We start from the raw sequence: 21833 nt of genomic DNA, 5'->3' as shown, positions 1-21833 counted from the left end.
TGAGCGCCACGCAACTCTTGATTACACACTCCCCCCACACTATTGTTCAGCTCACATGTTCGGATGTGTCGAGTGGAATCGACGCATAGCTACAATTTATTTTGTGTTATTTATTTCTGTGTTTGTTATATCTATGGAGACTTGAGAGACTCTATGTGGTGATTTCTTGTAACTGTGAATGAATCAAAAGACAAGATAAGATTAACGAGAACATTTATTAGCTTACATACATCTGACTTGGATTTTACATAAATTGCAAAATTATACCCCGACTTATGCGAATTCGACTTACGCGGTTATCGCTCAGTCCCACCTATCGCGTAAGTTTGGGGTATTATTATATTCTAAATATATCAGGTTATTAAAATACATAAGATGATTTTGCTTTGTATATTATTTTATTTTTTTATCTTTTTTTAACTACTTATTCTTCTTCTCTTTATTAAAAAATATATTTTTATGAGAATCATAAACTCTATTACTAGCACAAGAAATAAATAAATACCATCAATGGTATTTATTCACAAGAAATAAATAAATACCTTAAAATGAACATCGATAAAGCAAATTTTGCCATTGTCATGGCAAAATACCATTCTCACAATGTTAATTTTCATGCAATAAAACTAACAAAAATTTCACCAGAATTCATTAAAACAAACTGTATATTACCTTTACAACCCTATTTCCAATAATGATTGCTTTTTACACTTTTTGATGTGAACAATAAAAAATGGTACTGTAAATTAAATGTTCCATTTTGAGTAGAATAGATTTTCTTTTCCTAGTAAGCAAAGATGGGTTCAACCTCCAAATGTAGAGCAATTCAAACATCTGGTTTTAGCAGACCAATCTACTGTACTCAAAAATTATGGGTTAAAATTTAAACATGCCATCCCTTTAAACGGATGTGGTCTCAAGCAAATGTGCTAATTTGCATATCAGAAAGTGCTAAGGTTTGGCTACTTTGTGCCAAATTTGGCTCCTTGTTTTACTCTTTTGGCACCAATTAATACTTTCTACGTTTTCAAACAATTTTCAACAGAAAAAAATCATTGATTTCTTTCAGCTTTGTTTTGTTTAATTTAACTACTCTGATATACTGCTTCACACTTAAATAGCAAAGTTTGATTTGAAAATCATTTAGAACATTAATTTGTTATCGTAAATAAATTTTACTTAACTTTATTTAGTAAAATTAATACAAAATATAATTTAGAGATTTCGACTGCCTATTAAGTGTTAACTCCCTAAATTATACATCCTTGACCTTGTCCGTGAAAATTGTCAATAAGAATTTTCAATAAAGTAAACTAACTACTGTTTCCCTAGTGATTTGTATTAATGTGAGTTGACTGTATTCATGTTTCATAAACTAAAGTATTATGTTTATAATAAATATCATAATAAAGTGTAATACAATCTATAATCTTTTCCTATTAAATTAAAAACTCTTTCTTAATAAAATTTAGGTTGTTGCATATGTAATTTTTTTCATTTCATTACAATGTATGAATATATTTCACATTACATGATCATCAATGCAATTGTCTATCAACTAATTATAACTTTCATCAAAAATGAGACTTCTTTGCTCATAAAAATTAAAATCATCATGAATTTCTACTTGCTGTCTTAATTTTAAGTACTATCTTACTTAAGATAAAAGTATAACTAGATCAGTTAATAATACGTCATTACATCTGTATTCCTACACGAAGTAACTTCTGTAAATATGAAAAAGTTTCTGCCTAGCAAACCTTATTTTTAGAACATTTCTCAAACAATCTATTCTAAATATTCAATGACTATTTATTTTACAGAAAAGTAAAATTTTATTAATTACCTTATTCTTCATTAAAATTCCAATATGAGTAGTTTTTCCACCTTTAAGATTGAATTTATACTGTAAGTGAAGTGAAATAAATTAAAAGCTAACAACTTAAAATTTAATATTTAATTGCTAATAATTATATAGTACTAGGATTATAATCTCCCATTTGTTATTAGGCAAATATATTATCATCATATTTAAGACAAGTTTGGTTCTTTATTTATTAGTTAATAATGATTATAAATTAATAGAATGTTCAATTTAAAATTTAAAAAAAATGTTTAAATTGTACCCATAGGACCAATAAATGTTTTTGTTTGCTAAGTTCTAACATATTTATTTCTAACTAGCTTACCCGTCGCACGTTGCTGTGATCTCAGAAGAAAGGAAATTCAAGCAAACTCATTATGATAAAATTCAATTTACATTTTATCATTTTTATTGAAACTTATTATTCATTTTCATCGGGAAAACATTTCAAAGTGTCGTTTCAATTCTATTTATTTATTGGAGTGCTTGTGGATACACGATATTTTTTGTTTTTTCATCTGGTGCATACACGAATAAATTGGAAGGTTTACCGATGCGTGAGCCTGCCACATACAATTGTCCATGCGAGAAGCACGGATTCTCCAAATTTAGCCCACACACTTGTAGCGATTGTCAGAAGTGTGATAGTCCCCATTTTTATATATATTTTTAAATCATTTATAATTTTAATTATTAAATTGCTCCTTCCTCTCTTCCTTGGCATGTTGTGAAATTTCTGATAGTTGGATAATAAACCGTTTTATTGTAATTTGTCTTTTTAAATTATTTTGAGTTGATATTAAAATTTGGAAAAGTGGATCCCTAGATTGGTAAAATAGGCGAATTTTCTCCTACAACTTTGGTTGTTGTTCGAAATACAGTTAAGGTTTTAACAAAGTTTAAGTGAATACATAACTAGCAAAAAATAGTTGAAATAAAGTGATTAAACAAAAATTATCACAAATATCGTAAATAATAGTTCACAAATGCATATATATAGATATTTTTTGGAGGGGGGAAATAGTCTTCACAATTTGAAATCCATCGATCTCACGATGAAATGCTCGTATACACTCTATTGTAGGATAAATGTACTATGCCAGGAATGAAGTGTATTAAAAAACTTCCCAAAGCTTCATAGCAATCGTACTATGCCAGAAACCTTCGTGGGAGTATATTAAACAACTTTCCAAAGTTTCACGGCAATCGGATAAATGGTGTGGTAATGCATGAAGGACAGACACACATTCATTTTTATATATATAGATTAGGCATAATAAAAATAAAGTCCTTATAAACAATAATTAATGTTAGTTTGCATATTATATCTTAACATTAATTGCTTAATCATTGTAATCATCAATCAAATACACTAAATATTAATGTATAATAGTAACAGTTAATATATATATATATATATATATATATACAATATACATGAGACACTTACTAAGTCATGGAACATTTTTTTTCCATGCCATGACCTACATTTTCCAATGTACAGCTATGACATTGAGATGTAATGTTGCACAATGACACTACTAGATGGTGTGAATGTTCCAGAACATCAACAGAAGCAGAGTGCAAAGTTAATTGGTTTTTGTATGTCATTCAGTATAGATGTGAGTCAACTGGAACAGCATGTGTATATAAAAATTGCAGTGCTTTGCAGGCAAAGCATGAGGGAATGTCATGCACACCCCATAGAAGCTGTCAGTGAGTATGCTCTCCCATACGGAACTGTTGTAAGGTGGGTAGCAGCTTTTATATGTGGAAGAGTAGCAATTGTCAACATGCCTTGTACTGGATGCCCTATGACTGTTCATACCAATGTTGCTCATGCTGTGATTACCCAATGCTTAGAGGACAACAGAAGATGGTCTCTGCAGGAGTTGGTGACACAAACAAGTATTAACCAGGCAACTGTGCATCAACATTATAAGGCATATGCAATAAATAAAATGACTAGTTGCAGTTCTGTTTTTTGCTTTTCCTCCCTTGTCTACAATACTTTCCAAGTAGCCTATCTAACAGACTATTAGTAGAGTACATTGTGTCTTTTCATATGTGCATTTTGAAATGTTTGTATAACAATGCATTTCCCTACACAAAAATTGTTGCTATGACTTAGTAAGTGACCTACATATATAATACATATTACGAAAATACAAATATCAACAAATCTAATACTTTATTTTTATAGCAATTAAATAAAAATATTTTCTAATTTTAATCAATCTATGTTCTAATTTTTTAACAATTTTGTAACAAAAATGTCTTAATGAATGCATTTCTGGAATTATGTTTAAAAAATAACATGATATTTTTCAATGTTCAATAAAGCAATTTATGGTGATTTCTAAATTTTTATACATAAATTTCTAAGACATCATATATACTTTCATGGTGATTTTGAAAGTTTATCAAGAAAGAAAAAAAATCTTATGTCAATCTTTCATAAGTTTCAACAAAATCTTGTTCGAAATTCATTAAGCAATTAACTAACTGATGAAAAGATGAGTATATACTCATTTCCATTAAAATGAAAATATATATTTGTCCAAAACTTAAGAATGAACACAATTTCCAATGGTGATAACTAGAAAAGTTACTGAGCCAGTTGGTAATGAGCCTGCCACAACATTGTGAGTGCTGCATTATTATTTAAGCATATTCCATACTGACAGGTCTCTCTGCCTGGATATTGATAAGCACTCCATACACTCTTCACTTATTCAGTATCACCCCACAGCTCTCCAACATAAGGAATCTCCTCTCTTAATCAGTCTAGTTCCCACAGTCTGTCAGTATTCACTACATAAAGCATTCACTATCTCCAAGACTACATATTTTGTTTATAAAGTTGTACTTTATTGTGTATCCCATCTGAAGGATTCAATGACTAAAATATTAATCTGCATGTCTTTTTTTATGAATGAACTTCAATATTTTTAGTAACTCATTTTTATAATCTTTGCTGACTGTACTTTTATGTTCTATAATAGGTAAGAAATGCAAATTAAAACAAAGTTATCAAGCTGGAGGTCCTTTAGATCATTTCTTTATTATAATAAATAAAAATGATTAAGCTCCTCATTTAATGACCAATTTATTTAACAATCTAGTCATAGGAATTCTTATTCCTATCATTACTCTGTCATTAAGTGAGGAGTGGGGAGTGGATGTACTTTTGAAAATCATTAAATATAATGCTTAACTGCATAAAGTGATAAAATAAACATTTGATATGGATTGTTGATTAAATATGTTGATTTATTATATTTTTAACTATTGAACTTAACTAACTGCTATGATAAGTTTGTTACAACTTAATTAGAACTTTACTCACTATTTTATTAATAATTCAAAATTATAAACTTATTTTATTAAATAAACAAAATTTTCTTTTAACAAACTATATGTACATTTAAGGGAAGAAAAAGGAATACAAAATTATCAAATTTAAAGCTGTATTTAAAAAATGATTAAAAATTTATATTTCTCAAAATTTTATAAATTTTCATTATTAAATATTTTATGCAAATCAATTCTGAGTCAGTGGCACACCAAGATGGAGGGCCAAAGGGCCCTGGCACCCTCCAGAAAAAAAAAAAAAAAAGGAAAAACAAACACAGAAGATTTTCCAAAAATATTTTCCTAATTAAAATTCATTTTTTATTTATATTGTGTCATGTCTTTTATTTCTATCATACTTATGAATTAGCAGTCACAAATGTGGGAATTTTATTGAATTTATATTAAAAATGTTTTTAACTGTTCAACTTGGCTCTCTCAAAATTAAATCCTGAGTGTGCCACTATTCTGAGTAGTTTTTATATACATAATAATAAACTTACCTGGTGCTGCACACATATCTAATACGTAATCTCCAGGTTTCGGAGCTAAAACATGGCTACAAAGAACAGACGGAAGATTCTGGAGAAAAAAATCTTCAGGAAGAATATCTTTAAATGACCAACAATTATACAATGGTTCATCAATTTTTATTGCTAGTCCACTAAAAATGAAAATATGTGTTTACAATTTAGGTGTAAATAGGAATAAAATAATTAATTTTTAAAAGCAATTTATTTTCTTTGCTTCTGAGTCAGAAGCAAAGTAAATAATCTTTGGATATAATTAAATATTAATTTTATTTATATAACAGATTCTAAAAAAATCAGATATTTTTAAATATATTTTAATGAAAAAAATTTAGTAACCAAAGATCTTTTGTAATGTCTGAAAATTATCAATAAAGTCAAATATTTGTATGTAAAAATTTCAAATACAATACAATAAAAGTAAGAAGCTAAAATGTTCAAATGAAGCTGAAAAGTTAAAATAGCTGAAGCTAAAGGTTAGTATTTCATTATTACACTGTATTCTCCTTTCCATAACTGCACTAGCATTAACACTAGAATTTTACAATTAAAAAAAAAACTGTTCTTTTTAAATTGTAAAATTCAAATATCTCTTAAAGAAGGTTAATTAAGAAGACCGAAAACATTACAATATAATAATATAGTTGAGAATTTTTAATGTTTTTAAGTTTATAAAAATTAAAATGATTTTTATTTACATTAGTACAGCGGAGTCTTGCTAATCTGGTCCTTAATTATCTGGCACATCTTCCAATGATTGCCTACACCAGTGATTTGCAACTGTGGTGCTGCAAAATATATTGCTGAGCAGCACCATAACACTTCTTATATGTATTACTAAAACTAGATCTCCAGAATAAACACTCCACAGGTCATGTCATTCACTGCTTTTATGTAGGCATTAGATCTAGACACTCAGTAATCCAGTGTGCTTATGTGCAAGGAATGGCCAGATTAGCAAGAATCTACACTTTATTATTAAACAGTTTTATTATGAATTATAAAGGAAATTATTGAAATATTAACTAAATCTATAACAGAACTAAATAAAAATTATATTCTGTATAAGAAAACAAAAATAAAAATTCACAATTATATTTTTAAAATAATGCAAAAGAACCTAACTGTTGGAAAAATTCAGAATAAATAAATTTAAACACTTTACAAATTAATTTTTTTTTATTTCAATGTTTTGCTAATATTATATTATAATTGAAATTTTCAAGATAGAAAATACAATATTATATGTTACATTAACTGAATAAACACACATTAAAGACAAATAAAAAATTTTTATATCAAATTTTTTTTGATGCTGAATAAAAAATTCTCCTGTTCTTGCAGCTTAAAGCTAAGACATCTAAATATAAAATAATTTATGTATAATATCTATTTTATTTTAAAAACTCAATAAGTTTTTCAGACTAATAAATAGTGATTTGTATTAAAGTTTTTAAGTAAAGAAAATTAGATCTTTGTTCTTTACATATAGCAAATAAATGAGTTGTAATATCAACTTTTAACTAATCATTAATTTACCAAGAATATATTTGTAGCTTTTTCTTCATTCTAAAAACAGACCACATTATACAATAAAAATTTAACAAATCTTTTAGTCATCATATTTATGTGAAGTTTATTGTGTGAATAAATAAATAAATACAGGTATACCTTGCCTTACGTCGTTAATTGGTTCCAGGAAAACGACGTAAGTCGAAAAACGACGTAAGTCGAATTTACCTGTCTCCGAATCTACTTATCACTAGGAAAGCATTTTAAATAATATATGGTTAATAAAAATCTATTTTAAGCTTACAAACAAATAAATTTTAGTTTTTAATATAGTAAAAAAAAAGTAATCTAAATTTACGAATGCGTGTACTGTAAATACAGTACATACTTGTATATATTTTAATATGATTTTATGTGCTTTAAACGTTTATCTAGTGATATTACGACTTCAATATTTGTGGCGGACAGACGTAAAGTCGAATAAAATGACTTAAACTTGATTTTTATTTTTCCATATACTTTTTTAACAAGCGACGTATAATCGGGAACGACGTAACTCGAAACCGACGTAAGTCGAGTTTTTATTTTTCCATATACTTTTTTAACAAGCGACGTATAATCGGGAACGACGTAACTCGAAACCGACGTAAGTCGAGGTATGCCTGTATACAGGTATCCCTCATACAACACAGCACTTCTAAACATGGTTTGGGAAATCCTCTGTACAAAATTTCACAACTTTTAAGTGCAAACTCCTTTATTCAATATTTTTTTTATTCAAGTAAGCATGTGTGTTATCTCAAATTTGTCCATAAACTTTACAATATTGAAATTTTCAATTTATTTTGTTTTTCATCAGTTTAATGAAAACTGATAGTGCAATTGTTTTCTTTCTTGTCATGGCTTTCCTATCAGCCAGGTGTCGTTATTGTTGCTTTCAGACTTTAGTCTCTAAGACTGTCACTATGTTTTGTTTTTATAGATTAATCTTTGTATTTAGTAATGTGCAAATCCAAGTTTAATAATTTAATTTGTTAAATTATATAACATTAATAGAGAGAATTTTATCTGTTTTGTAAAAATTGTACAAAGTTGAAAAAAGAACATCCTTTCTGTAAAGAAAAGAATAACATCACTTCCCTTGTAAGTGATAGTTTAGCATACAATTTCACACACACTATCTGCAAAACTGCCCAACTTTTGTTACACATCAAAATCATGTAGGGCTTATTTTAAAAGATTTGATTGGAGGTGATTTCTTATAAAAGGTGATAGGTAAACGTCAGCTAGTAGCTAGTAACTAACTCAGTTCAACTTAGCTCAGCTTACTTGACCTTTACAAGGCAAGTTTGGACTTATGACATCCAGTCATATAGTTCAATATACTCTCCTCAAGACATCAGCTCAACTCTTACATGGAAGACTGCACGTCATCTCATACTTATGAATTAGCAGTCACAAATGTGGGAATTTTATTGAATTTATATTAAAAATGTTTTTAACTGTTCAACTTGGCTCTCTCAAAATTAAATCCTGAGTGTGCCACTATTCTGAGTAGTTTTTATATACATAATAATAAACTTACCTGGTGCTGCACACATATCTAATACGTAATCTCCAGGTTTCGGAGCTAAAACATGGCTACAAAGAACAGACGGAAGATTCTGGAGAAAAAAATCTTCAGGAAGAATATCTTTAAATGACCAACAATTATACAATGGTTCATCAATTTTTATTGCTAGTCCACTAAAAATGAAAATATGTGTTTACAATTTAGGTGTAAATAGGAATAAAATAATTAATTTTTAAAAGCAATTTATTTTCTTTGCTTCTGAGTCAGAAGCAAAGTAAATAATCTTTGGATATAATTAAATATTAATTTTATTTATATAACAGATTCTAAAAAAATCAGATATTTTTAAATATATTTTAATGAAAAAAATTTAGTAACCAAAGATCTTTTGTAATGTCTGAAAATTATCAATAAAGTCAAATATTTGTATGTAAAAATTTCAAATACAATACAATAAAAGTAAGAAGCTAAAATGTTCAAATGAAGCTGAAAAGTTAAAATAGCTGAAGCTAAAGGTTAGTATTTCATTATTACACTGTATTCTCCTTTCCATAACTGCACTAGCATTAACACTAGAATTTTACAATTAAAAAAAAAACTGTTCTTTTTAAATTGTAAAATTCAAATATCTCTTAAAGAAGGTTAATTAAGAAGACTGAAAACATTACAATATAATAATATAGTTGAGAATTTTTAATGTTTTTAAGTTTATAAAAATTAAAATGATTTTTATTTACATTAGTACAGCGGAGTCTTGCTAATCTGGTCCTTAATTATCTGGCACATCTTCCAATGATTGCCTACACCAGTGATTTGCAACTGTGGTGCTGCAAAATATATTGCTGAGCAGCACCATAACACTTCTTATATGTATTACTAAAACTAGATCTCCAGAATAAACACTCCACAGGTCATGTCATTCACTGCTTTTATGTAGGCATTAGATCTAGACACTCAGTAATCCAGNTGGTTTAGCCTTCCACATAATAAAGATATCATCAACGTACCTTTTATAAATAAGTATGTTGGAACTATACATAGGTATGATTTTTTGTTCCAGTTGTCTAACGACTAATTCACATAAATCCCCCGATATTGGGCTGCCCATAGGGACCCCGCGTTTCTGTAGATACGTTTTGTTGTTGAACCTAAAAAACGAGGTATAGCATAATAAGTGGGCCAGTTCCAAAATGTTTAAATATTTAAGCACAACGATTTTCGAATATCAGAATTTAAAACCTGAGGAAGACTGAGAAAGCAGTCGAAAACGTTAGTTGTTTTCATTAAATATATTTTTACTGGTCAAGTAAAGGTTTTTATGTGTGTTTATATTAAGGTAATATAATTATGTAAACTCTCTCTCTGCATAACGATTTATTTAGTGAGGTATTAATTTGAGTTTCCTTTAAATAGGAAGGATTGTAATTAGATATTTTATCATTTTAATATGTTTTAATCATTTGATTTAGTTCTCATTATAAATGTATATAGAGGATCTTGATTATTTCATTAAATATATCTTTTAATTATTATCTCATTCATTTCTTTATGCCTAACTCCATTGTCTTACATTAAAAATAAACCCTCCTATGAATTCCGAAAACAGATTTATAATTTCACTTGTGTCTTAGTCAGTGGAATTGACCAAGTGGTGTCATGAATCCTGACTCAGAGATCTTACTGATTATTCAGATTAATAAGTCATCACGAACGTGTGACAGGGTCGACCAAAGTCCAGAATATCTCACAGTAAAGTTCATTTAAACATTTTTAGGTAAGTGCTATTAACCTTTTTATCATACACTCTTCTCAAACTGCACTTCTCATATTTATAAGAGCAGTCTAGCAAAGCAGGCTATAAATTTCAAAGAATCATATAAAGTATCTGCAGCATGGAAAGCAGGTGCATTATGAATGTATCAGCATAAAGAAAAAAGCACCATGGACAGATATTAGTAGAAGCCAGTTACAGCATCTATTTCTTTATTATTATTAATTTGTATTTTTGTGTGTTGGTATATGCATATATTTGTACATTATCAATCCGTAGATTGTATTTATTTATTTTCAGACTTGCGCAATAAGCACTGAGAAAGCATTTAAAGTTAAAACATTCTATAATCGGTTTCATTTGTCATAAATCAAAAAATTGTTTGTTCAATCCTGATGAAAGTCAATTAATTTGATCAAAAATTTATTAGGTTACGTTAATAAAATAGATTGCATATTAAAAGTTAGTAAAGGCTAGTTATTAACATTTTTTTAACCATAGTTAAGTAATCATTTGTAAAAATTATAAACAAAATATGGTAGTATCTTGGTAATCAAACTGTTCTCAACTCGAATAATTCAGTATTCTAACACAAATTCTGAGAGAAAAAGATCATTTGGTTCTAAATTGAATGAATGCAACCCGCTAGAATACATTTTCAATTAATATATTTTTATTTTGCCATACATAAAAAATATGAAGATGTTGCTGATATTTCTGATCAAGATCGACAAAGCTCAGACAATGCTGATAGTTTATAAAAAGAAAATGCCCTTGCTTAACCAAAACTATTTTTAACAAGTAATACAGTACTTTTAATTGTAATTGTTAATTAATTATTATTTAGAAATGAATTATTAATTGCATTAATAATCATATTTCTCTTAGTAACAAAAAACTTGTATACTTTTGCTAACTTTTGGAACGTAACCCCTTTGTTTTGTATAGTTCCTTAGTTTCGTATAGCATGAATTTGCCTAACACGACACTTTTTCGGAACATAACTACCATGTTATACAAGGGATACCTGTATATTTATTGTAATAGTTCAGGATTAAAAAAAAAATGTTTATTTTGATGAAGACACTTTACACAAAGTTTTAATCAAAATAACACAAAAACTAATTAAAGTAACAAAAACGATAACTTGTAACTATAATAAATTAACAGAAATAGTTTAAATGGAATGTTTTATGTCGTAGTGGCTGAAAACTAGTCCTCTCTAGAAATACAAGATTCAAATTTAGAATGCCCAAACATTCTAAATGTTTGAATAATTCTAATGTCTATGTCTCTAGTGGCTAAGAGCCCACAAGTTTAAATTCTTAAACTAATTTACTAATTAAACTAATAATTTTTTTTAAGCAAGAGCATTTTCTTTTTATAAAGTATCATCATTGTCTGAGCTTTGTTGATCTAGATCAGAAATATCAGCAACATCTTCATATTTTTTTATTTTTACCATAAAATTTTTTATGTATGGCAAAATAAAAATATATTAATTGAAAATGTATTCTAGCGGGTTGCATTCATTCAATTTAGGACCAAATGATCTTTTTCTCTTGGAATTTGTGTTGGAATACTGAATTATTTGAGTTGAGAACAGTTTGATTACCGAGATACTAATAATTTTTTACTTTTAATAGAAGAAACAAAAAAAGTACAGTTTAAAACTTTCTAAAACATATATCATATATTACAAACTATATTCTATATTTCTATTTTAAAATAAATACAATCTTCAAAAACATCACAAAACAAAATACAAGTAAATAATTTTGTCATATTGAAACTTTTTAGTACTTTGTAGAGACTCCTTTTTTTTTAATAATTGCATTGCAATGATGAGGCATATTTGTAACTAGTTTTCATAGACTTTAGGGTCAATTTCATTCCATGCCAATTGTATCATCTGTTTCAACTCATCTTTGCTTTTTGATGTCTTTTGGTTAATTTTTTTTCTATTTCTTCCCATAGATGTTCAATGGGATTTAGATCCACACCAATCCAAAGTGATAACATTCTGAGATTTCAAATATTCTTTCACTACCTTGGTTGTATGTATTGGATCATTGTCACATTGAAAGACAAAAAAATTTGTTTCTAGTCTTAATTTAATGGCTGAAGTAAAAGGATTTTCATGCAATATTTTTAAGTATTATTCTTTTCTCATGGTCTCATCAATAAACACCAGGTTTCCAATTCCTTTGCTTCTCACATACACATACTGTCACCAAACCACCTCCATATTTCACAGTTGATCTAATACACATTTGATTAAATGCTTCTCCTGTTTTTCTACAAACTTTTTAGCACTTTATTGTGTACAAACAGGTTAAATTTGCTTTTGTCAGACCAAATAACATGATTCCAAAACATAACTAGACTCTAGATAAGGGTTGTCCAACTTTTTTTCCTTAAAGGCCAAATTAGAAATTTACTTATATTCAATCGGCCACAAAGGTACCTTATATAAATATATGCTTTTAGAAAGTTCAAAATATGAATATCAAATTTTAATAACAAATATATATAATTACAAAAAGTACTGTATTATTGACAGTAAATAAAATTATACTCAAACAAAATAAAAATAAATTCAATGAGATTTTTGACATTGCTTTCCTTTTATAATATTGTCAATATCTGCATTTATGGTAGTAGTCTTAATTCTAAAACATATTAATTAAATGGGAATCATTCAACTTATTTATTTTAGCAGTTTCGATGTTTTTCATGCATGAAAAGAATTGTTCACAATGATATGTACTACCCCACACGAATAACAGTTTTCTAAATAAAACAATTTTCTAGCACCAATAATGTCATTACAATATCAAAGTGTATCCAGTGAAATGAGAATAATTTTTATAACGTACTTTCAGTGGCGTACCGTAGTGGAAGCGGCAGGGGTGGCCCGCCCCGGGTGGCACTTTTTTAGGGGGCGGCAAAATTTCACAATAAATAATAATAATATCTTGTAAAAATTTGAAACATCCTAATCTATACTTGCATCGCACCTGCGATAGTGCTATCATCTGGACAGTCCGGGAATTGGCTCGCCGGGTGAACTAGTAACTTTTTCATCCGAGGAATTCCTGTGAAACCTGTTGATCTTTTTTTTTTTGCTTGTACGATTCATTCGCATTCATATACACCACTAATATCCAATAGAACTATTTTAAACAGGTAGCTGCACTACCACTGAATTTTTCATTGCTTGTTCTGTGACGAAACTGAATTTTGGTCTTTTAAATTGAAATACCTAAATAAGGGGGCCGAAATTTTCCTCCGTCCCGGGCGGCTGACACCCACGGTACACCACTGCGTACTTTACCAAAATAAATGTAAACGTACCTAAAAACATTAGGGTGCAGTGGGCTGCATAAAAATATTAAGTGAGCCGCAGTGTGGCCCATGGGCTGTGGGTTGGACATCCCTGCTCTAGATACTTGAGATTAAAGATACTTTTTAGTCCAAACAAGCAATTTCTTCTTGTTTTGTTTGCTTATCCATGGTTTCTTCCAAGCAACTGTAGCATGATATTTTCATAGAGTTATGCTTGGACTATTCAAAGTGGAGACTCATGCAATCTACTTTAAACAGTTTGAGGTATAACCTTGATATTATCTTCTATTTCCAATTCGTTGACTATTTTAACTGCACTTAAAACAACATCATTTCTCAATCACTTTGTCCTGTGCTGAATTTGTTTTTCTCTTTCTTCCTCTTCCTGTCTTATTTTCTACTTTCCCAGTGGATTTAAACTTACTAACAATATTTCTGACAGAAGACAGGCATTCCAAGGTTTTCATCAATTTTACCCAAGGACATGCTATGTTCAAATTATCTAAAGACAATTTTTAATGTCATTAAATCACTCATATTTTTTACAGAGATACATAAAACAAAGGGACTTAAAATTGTAAATTACCTTTTAACAATAAATTATTTTTGCAAATAATTGCACTGTTTCCCTTTTACAAAAAATAAAAACAAAGAAATCAGTATCATGTCAATAATTTTTTTGCATAGTTTTCAATGGTGTTTTGTTTTCTGATGTTTTCTTGAAGATTGTATTTATTTTAAAATAGAAATAAATGTATATAAATATACAAGGTATCCCAAAAGTTTCTATACATACAAAGATAAAATGTAACTTTATTCACAAAACACTAAAATGTCAGCATTAAGATTTGTGTCAGTAGATTGATGGAGTAATGCAATGGAACACATGGGTGATCTGCCAATGAGGTTAACTTTTAGCAGGACTTCCTATGTGGAAACTGGATTCTGTTTAGGTGTTAGACACATGAATAAAACCCAGAACATTGCATGGTGGCCAGCCCATTGGTCAGGCATGAACCAATGACCAACTACAAGTGTTCAATGGTTTTATTTATTTGGCCACTGGTGGGCTTGATTTATGTCACTATATGGAGACTTTTGAGACACCTTGTAGAATATGTTTTGTAATATATAATATAAGTTCTAGAAAGTTTTGAACTGTACTTTTTTATTTCATCTGTTAAAACTGAAAAATTTGTCATTCCAATAATTTTTTTTTGTTGACTATATAAACACATTGTATAATATTTGATACTTTTTTCATTTGCATAGTCTAAAAACAGTGCATTATTTATCATTTGATAATTCAAATATTATAGTGATATCTTGCTGTTTATTTACCATATTTACATTTGTGATAATGTAAATATCACAAATATTTACATTATCTACTATATACTATATACTATATACTATATATAGTATATACTACTATATACTATAAACAAACATTTAAAATATGATCTAAATCATTTACATGTTCATTATTATATGTAATTTATAATTAGTTATTTCTAGACATAATTAAAATACCAATAAAATATAATAATGTAAAAATTAACTAAAACAATTTTTCTGAATTATAAGTTTAAGTCCTTTCCAACAAATTTTTTATCTTATTTGTTAATATTATGAGCAAATATTGTCATTGTTTTCTGAATTAATGAATAAATACACTTTCACATAAAAGATTAACTATTTCTACTAAAATAAAAAGTATGGAACTATTGTATTTTAAATAATTATTATAACTACACTTACTAAGGTTTTTCTACACAAAATATTTGCTGTCTATTTACAATCAAAACACCATTTCCAACAAATTTTTTTCTTCCTAGAAAAGGCTTTACAAAACCTCTTCTACAAGTATTATCTATATCTGCATAAATTGCAACTTTATCTCCAACTTTTAAACCTATAAACAAACATTTAAAATATGATCTAAATCATTTACATGTTCATTATTATATGTAATTTATAATTAGTTATTTCTAGACATACCATGTGGACAAGCAATAACACCTGGTGCATACACATCAGCACCACGAAGTACTGACATACCACATTCACATCCAACAATAACTTCATGTTTATTAGGTTCTTTTTGATTTGTAACAGGAGGGCAATTAATAACCAATAAATCAGGAAGACTTGGATGAACAAAAATAGATGGCATTGGTAGTTGTCTATTGACACATTGCTGAAATAAAATATTAAAAACAGTAAGTAAAATTAACTCTGTAAGGATATTCTATAATTATAAAGTAATTTCTCTATTATCCAAGAAAGTTTACATTCAGTAATAAGGATTTACAGTATTCTTGACATCAAACATTGAGTAAGCTTTGATATTTACAACTATTACAGACAAATTACATCTATTAAAAAGATAAAAGCATAATGCAAAGAAAAATAAGTATGATGATAAAACTTTTCTCTGGGACAATTTGTTATACTTAAATGTAAATGGCATGTCTGAAAAGTACAATGACTAGTATTCATTCAAAACATTTTTATTTGACCAAACATCACTTACACCTTATTTACTGGAACATGCATTATTTTTCTATATAATTGCTGCCATTGTCTAAACACTTGTTAAGTTTGGGTACTAGATTCTATATCCTAGGATTGTAGAACTCTACTGCTTGTTACTGGAATCACATTTCAACTTCATTTTTGATCTCATCATCATTATGGAAGTGTTGTCCTGCAAGATGTTTCTTTAGATAAAAAAAAAACAAGTGGAAGTCACTGGGAGCAAGGTCTGGACTGTATGGCAGATGATCAAACACTTTCCACTTGAATCAATTGAGAAGCTTGGTGGCAATCGCTGTGTGATCCTGAGCATTGTCACGAAGCAGGTAGACACCAGTTGTCAACATTCCCCTCCGTTTGTTTCGAATGGCCCATCAAAGGCATTGTAAGGCTTCACAATATGCAGTAGCATTAATTATGGTACCAGGTGGCATGAAGTCAATCAGAAGAATGCTTTTTCTGTCCCAGAACACAGAAGCCATAATTTTTTTTTGCAAAAATTGAAGTTTAGAATTTCTTGGGTTTTGGGGAATGCATATGGTGCCATTGCAGAAATTGTTGCTTAGATTCAGGAGTATGGTGGTACATCCAAGTTTCATCGCCCATCACAATGTGGTCGAAGAACTCATTTCCTGCATGTGCATAGAGTGTGAGGAAGTCAAATGCAAAGTCCATCCGTTTCATTTTGTGTTGTCCATTAACATTTTGGGTACCCAGCATGCACACAATTTCCTATACTCTAATGTTACAATCATAGCTTCATGGAAGGTGGACTTAGACACTTCTGGAATGATTTCATGAATTCTCTTACTGTGAGATGCCAGTTTGCATGATTTGCTCCCTCAGTTCTTTAAAGAAGTTCATCAGAGATCACAGATGGCCTACCACTCCTGTGTTCATCACAAACATTGGTCCTGCCTCCAGAGAATGCACACCACTACTTTCTTGCATTTTTTTTTATTCAAAATGTTACTATAAATGGAAACAATTTGTTTGTGAATATCTGCTGAGTGCTCATCTTTTGCATTGAGAAAACATATGATGGATAACACTTCACATTTGACAGGATTCTGAATCAGTACAGCCATTATATATATGTGCTACTTGAACCAGACTCAATGTAGCAATGACTACCACAAAAAGACCATGAAAGATTCCAGGTCAAATTGACTGTTGTCAACTTATGCACTGAAATATTAGCTTTCTGCTTACATGCAATGTATCTTTACTTTTCAGATACACCTCATATTTTCTTATGACATATTTTATGAGTTTAAAAAATCATAGCTTACATTATGAAGCAGTTATTTCTAAGAAAACAAGATATGTTATCCTTAAATAAAACCCTTCATTTTATTAATTTATACATTTAATATATTTATGATAAAATACTTTAAGTTTGAAATTTTTTTGTGAATAGTCTTTAGAGTAAGTTTCTGAAAACTTAATAATTAGAGAATCTATATAGTTATCAACAAGCTAATGAAAATATAATATTTTATAGGAAACTATATGGACCACTGCCTCTATAAAAAAGCTTATAGTTTTGCAGAGAAATGACTTGCAGTTTCTGAGTCCAAGAGCCATATTCTGGTCACTGTCTCTGGTCTCTCATCTCTCGCAAGCCAATCGCTGATTGGCTAATCATTTGGATTAGCCAATCAGCGACCGGCTTGTAAGAGACAAGAGACCAGAGACAGTGACCAGAATATGGCCCCAAGTTGCAAAAAAATAAAATTATAGGTCCGAATAAGCCAAAGTCTAAGAAATGAAGGCTTTGGTATAACAGCAATAGAGGCCAACAGGAAGTGGAGAAATTTAATGCTGATGTACAGGAGGAGGAAAGATCAAATGAAACAATCTGGAGGTGGCCAAGTTCCCTTTTGAGAATTTCATGATGACCTGGACACTTTCCTCACTTCAAAAGCAAATGTCAATCCTCCTCCTGATACATTATCATCATCATTATCCTTGGCAACTGAGGAAAATGATGTTGAGATATGTGATGCCTGTACTTCAGAAGATTGCTTGGAGAATATACAAGCACCACCAACCAAAAAAAAAAAAAAAGAATATCCATCCAAAGACAAGCCTTCCAAATGGTTTCAGGACTATATAAAGAAACAAGAGGAGGCTGATGAACAATGCTGGAAGAAATTGAAAAAGAAAAATTAAGCATTTAAAAAAATATTTTAAATATTGTTCAATAAAACTAAGAAAAAAAATAAATTTAAATAAAATGTTTTTATTAACATTTTTATTAACAGAAAATAAAAATTTAAATTTTTGACTATAAATTTGTATCTTCTATTATCAGGACTTATTATACTGGCTTTACAAATAATGCTACAAAGTTTAACAAAAAATAATTTTTATTTTATTCCATATACCTGGACACATACATAATTTTGCATTTCAGACATATTTGTCCCTCCTCAGCAGGTATTTCTGTATATTCTATAAACAATAAAACAAATATTTAAAATTTACATTTAAAATTTCCTGACAAAATTATTTAATTCTTATAATTTTCCAATTTTTCCTTTATTTTTAGCTCAACTGGATATTCAAATTTTACCAACAAAAACAGAATTACTATGATTTTAAACCTGTATTAAACAATATTATATTAACATTATCTCAATTTTTTTACATTTGTTTACTATTATTACAACTTACATTTGACACACACCTCGTTTCTATTTCTTTCGATTGTTCTTTTTATCTTTTAGACACACCCCTTTTTCTATGAATCTTAGCCATGATTGGTGCATTTCTCTACCAGTATTGTCATTTATTCTATTATTTTGTCTCATTATATAAATATGTTCATAAAGTTTCTTTTGTAATTATTCTTTTCTTTTTTTCTTTATTTTTACGGAATTCAATATTATTTCACAACCTGTATTATTACAATGCTCCGCAACTACTGAATCTGCATAATTTCTCGATTGCTCGGATGTGTTCATTTATTCTTATTTTTAGTTTTCTTTTCGTTATAGAATATACAGAAATACCTACTGAGGAGGGACAAATATGTCTGAAATGCAAAATTACATATGTGTCCAGGTATATGGAATAAAATAAAAAATTGTTTTCTGTTAAACTTTGTAGCATTATCTGTAAAGCCAGTATAATAAGTCTGATAATAGAAGATACGAATTTATAGTTGAAAATTTACATTTTAGTAAGAAAAAAAGGACATTGAGGCATTTTAATTAGAAAATAAAAATCTTTAAAACTCCTTTTTTATTAATAAAGAAGCATTGTGTTTAATTTATTCAAAAAATGGCAAGAGGGATTCTATTCTCAGACCCCATACAAGCTCTCAACAGCTGTGTGTGTTGTAACTTATTTCTTGGATTCCCAAAGGTTTAAGCCTTAGAAAATGCCTAATTTTGTATTTTCATCCTTTGTTCATCAGAATGACAGTAATGTTGAGTATTTTGAATCTTAGCCCAATTTATTGTCTTTAATGGCCTCTGTGTAAAATTACAAATTCATTTTATACTTCTGCAAAAATTTAATTCAATAAGAATATTATACATATGTTTTTAGACCAAAATAAGAAAAAAATTTTCAATAAAAGTAATTTTTTCCCTACTTTTGAATTTAAATAATCTAACTTAAAGTCAACAAGTGTAAATAAGCAAATTTTAAAATATGAACATAGAAAAAGCATGAAGCAATTTTTAGCTTCTTGTGAAAAAGACATTTGTTGGTTGTGATGTTTATACAGGGAGCCCTTCATTTGATAGATGAGTGAATTCGTGATAAACATATTAAGAACACTGACAACAGATTGTATAAAACTATTCTTTACATTTACTAATTTAACTACAAGACAATTGTAAATTATATTTTTAATAAACACAGTTCAATTTTGCATCAATACATCTGCTAATTGATTACGTTTTACTTCTGCAGCTGTACAGCTGCGGATTTCTTGTAATCAGGTTTTCTGCAGGTTCATTATCATCATCAACAAATGTATCCTCTGTACAGTCAATGTCATCTTGATTAATGCACAAATTGTGCAATATACACAAAGTCATTATGTCTTTAGATATTGACGAAATGTTTTCCATATCCAGATATTTCAGTCAACAAAATCATCCTTTTAGTAGACCTATAGTTTGTTCTACCACAACTCTGATAGAACTGTGTTTTCTGTTAAAATTTTTTTGTTTCACAGTAAGATTACCATAAATCTTTATATGGTACAATTAAAAATGTATCTAATGAATATGCTGAATCTCCAAGTAAATAATAGTTATGTTCTAAATACTTTGAAAATTCATTCAAAAACATATTATAAATAGGACTCTGCTGCCAAACCTAAGAATCATTGGCACTGCCAGGCCAAGCAACAAATGCATCAAAAATTTGCATTTCTGAATCACAGAATATTTGCAACAGGATAGAGTGCCTTCCTTTCCTGTTGTAATAACTCTGGCTGTCTTCTTTGGAGCTTTTATATATACACAGTGCAGCAATTAAATTCCGGGACTGAAGCTATATCTCAGCAACCAGTACCGACATCTGTTTAAATTTTATGTCAAATGAAGTTTGAACAGATGTCGCTACTAACCTAAAACTTTTATTTAAATCGGTTGACATTTATCATTGTTTTTGATATTTTGTTTATCAGTTTATTTTGTTACATGTCGGCAAACAATAATGGAACAACATGCTGTTATTAAATTTCACGCTAAACTTGGCACAAGTGCCACAGAAACGTTCAAAATGATGCAGAAAGTGTATGGAAGTGAGTGTTTATCATCACCTCAAGCCAAGAAAACACGAAAAGTTCCATCAAAAATCAAGACGATGTTCATTGTTTTCTTCGATAGCAAAGGCATCATCCACCGTGAGTTCATCCCACAGGGTCAAACAGTTACTGCTGCTTTCTACTTGGGAGTTTTACAACGATTAATGGGAAGAATTCGTCGAATTCGACCAGAATATCGCAATTCTGATGACTGGTGTTTGTTACACGATAATGCACCGAGTCACACATCATTGATTGTTCGTCAATTTTTGGCACGAAATCAAGTCTGTGTGTTGAATCATTCGCCGTATTCCCCCGATTTAGCACCATGTGACTTCTCTTTATTTCCAAAAATGAAAATGAAGTTGAAAGGACGCATTTTTAATGATATTGAAACCATCCAAAGAGAGTCTACGCGCATATTAGAGGCAATACCGAAAATTGAGTTTGAGCAGGCATTTGAATCACTATTGAATCACTGTAAAAAGTGTATTGAAGCAGGAGGAGAGTATTTTGAATAATTTAATAAAAAGATTTGAATAAAATTGTTTTGTTTCATTTTTATAGATCCA

The 21833-nt window shown here is 29.1% G+C and overlaps 1 protein-coding gene across 1 annotated transcript in view; it reads right to left on the bottom strand.

The window, feature by feature from the left end:
• The window catches only part of LOC111625030 (putative methyltransferase NSUN6), a 31641-nt gene that overhangs the window by 5126 nt on the left and 4682 nt on the right, over nucleotides 1–21833 (bottom strand). The window contains exons 3-6 of the mRNA XM_023368035.1: nucleotides 15954–16152; nucleotides 15714–15867; nucleotides 8846–9006; nucleotides 1847–1887 (exon numbers count right to left, since the gene is read on the bottom strand). Coding sequence (XP_023223803.1) covers nucleotides 1847–1887; nucleotides 8846–9006; nucleotides 15714–15867; nucleotides 15954–16152 — 555 coding nt within the window. The remainder of the gene's footprint in view (nucleotides 1–1846; nucleotides 1888–8845; nucleotides 9007–15713; nucleotides 15868–15953; nucleotides 16153–21833) is intronic.

Source organism: Centruroides sculpturatus, unplaced genomic scaffold, assembly GCF_000671375.1.
Source record: "Centruroides sculpturatus isolate CEXI.00-Female unplaced genomic scaffold, Cexi_2.0 scaffold40, whole genome shotgun sequence".
Taxonomy (NCBI): Eukaryota; Metazoa; Arthropoda; class Arachnida; order Scorpiones; family Buthidae; genus Centruroides; species Centruroides sculpturatus.
The sequence above is the reverse complement of the archived record's forward strand: the minus strand, read 5'-3'. Positions and strand labels throughout refer to the sequence as shown.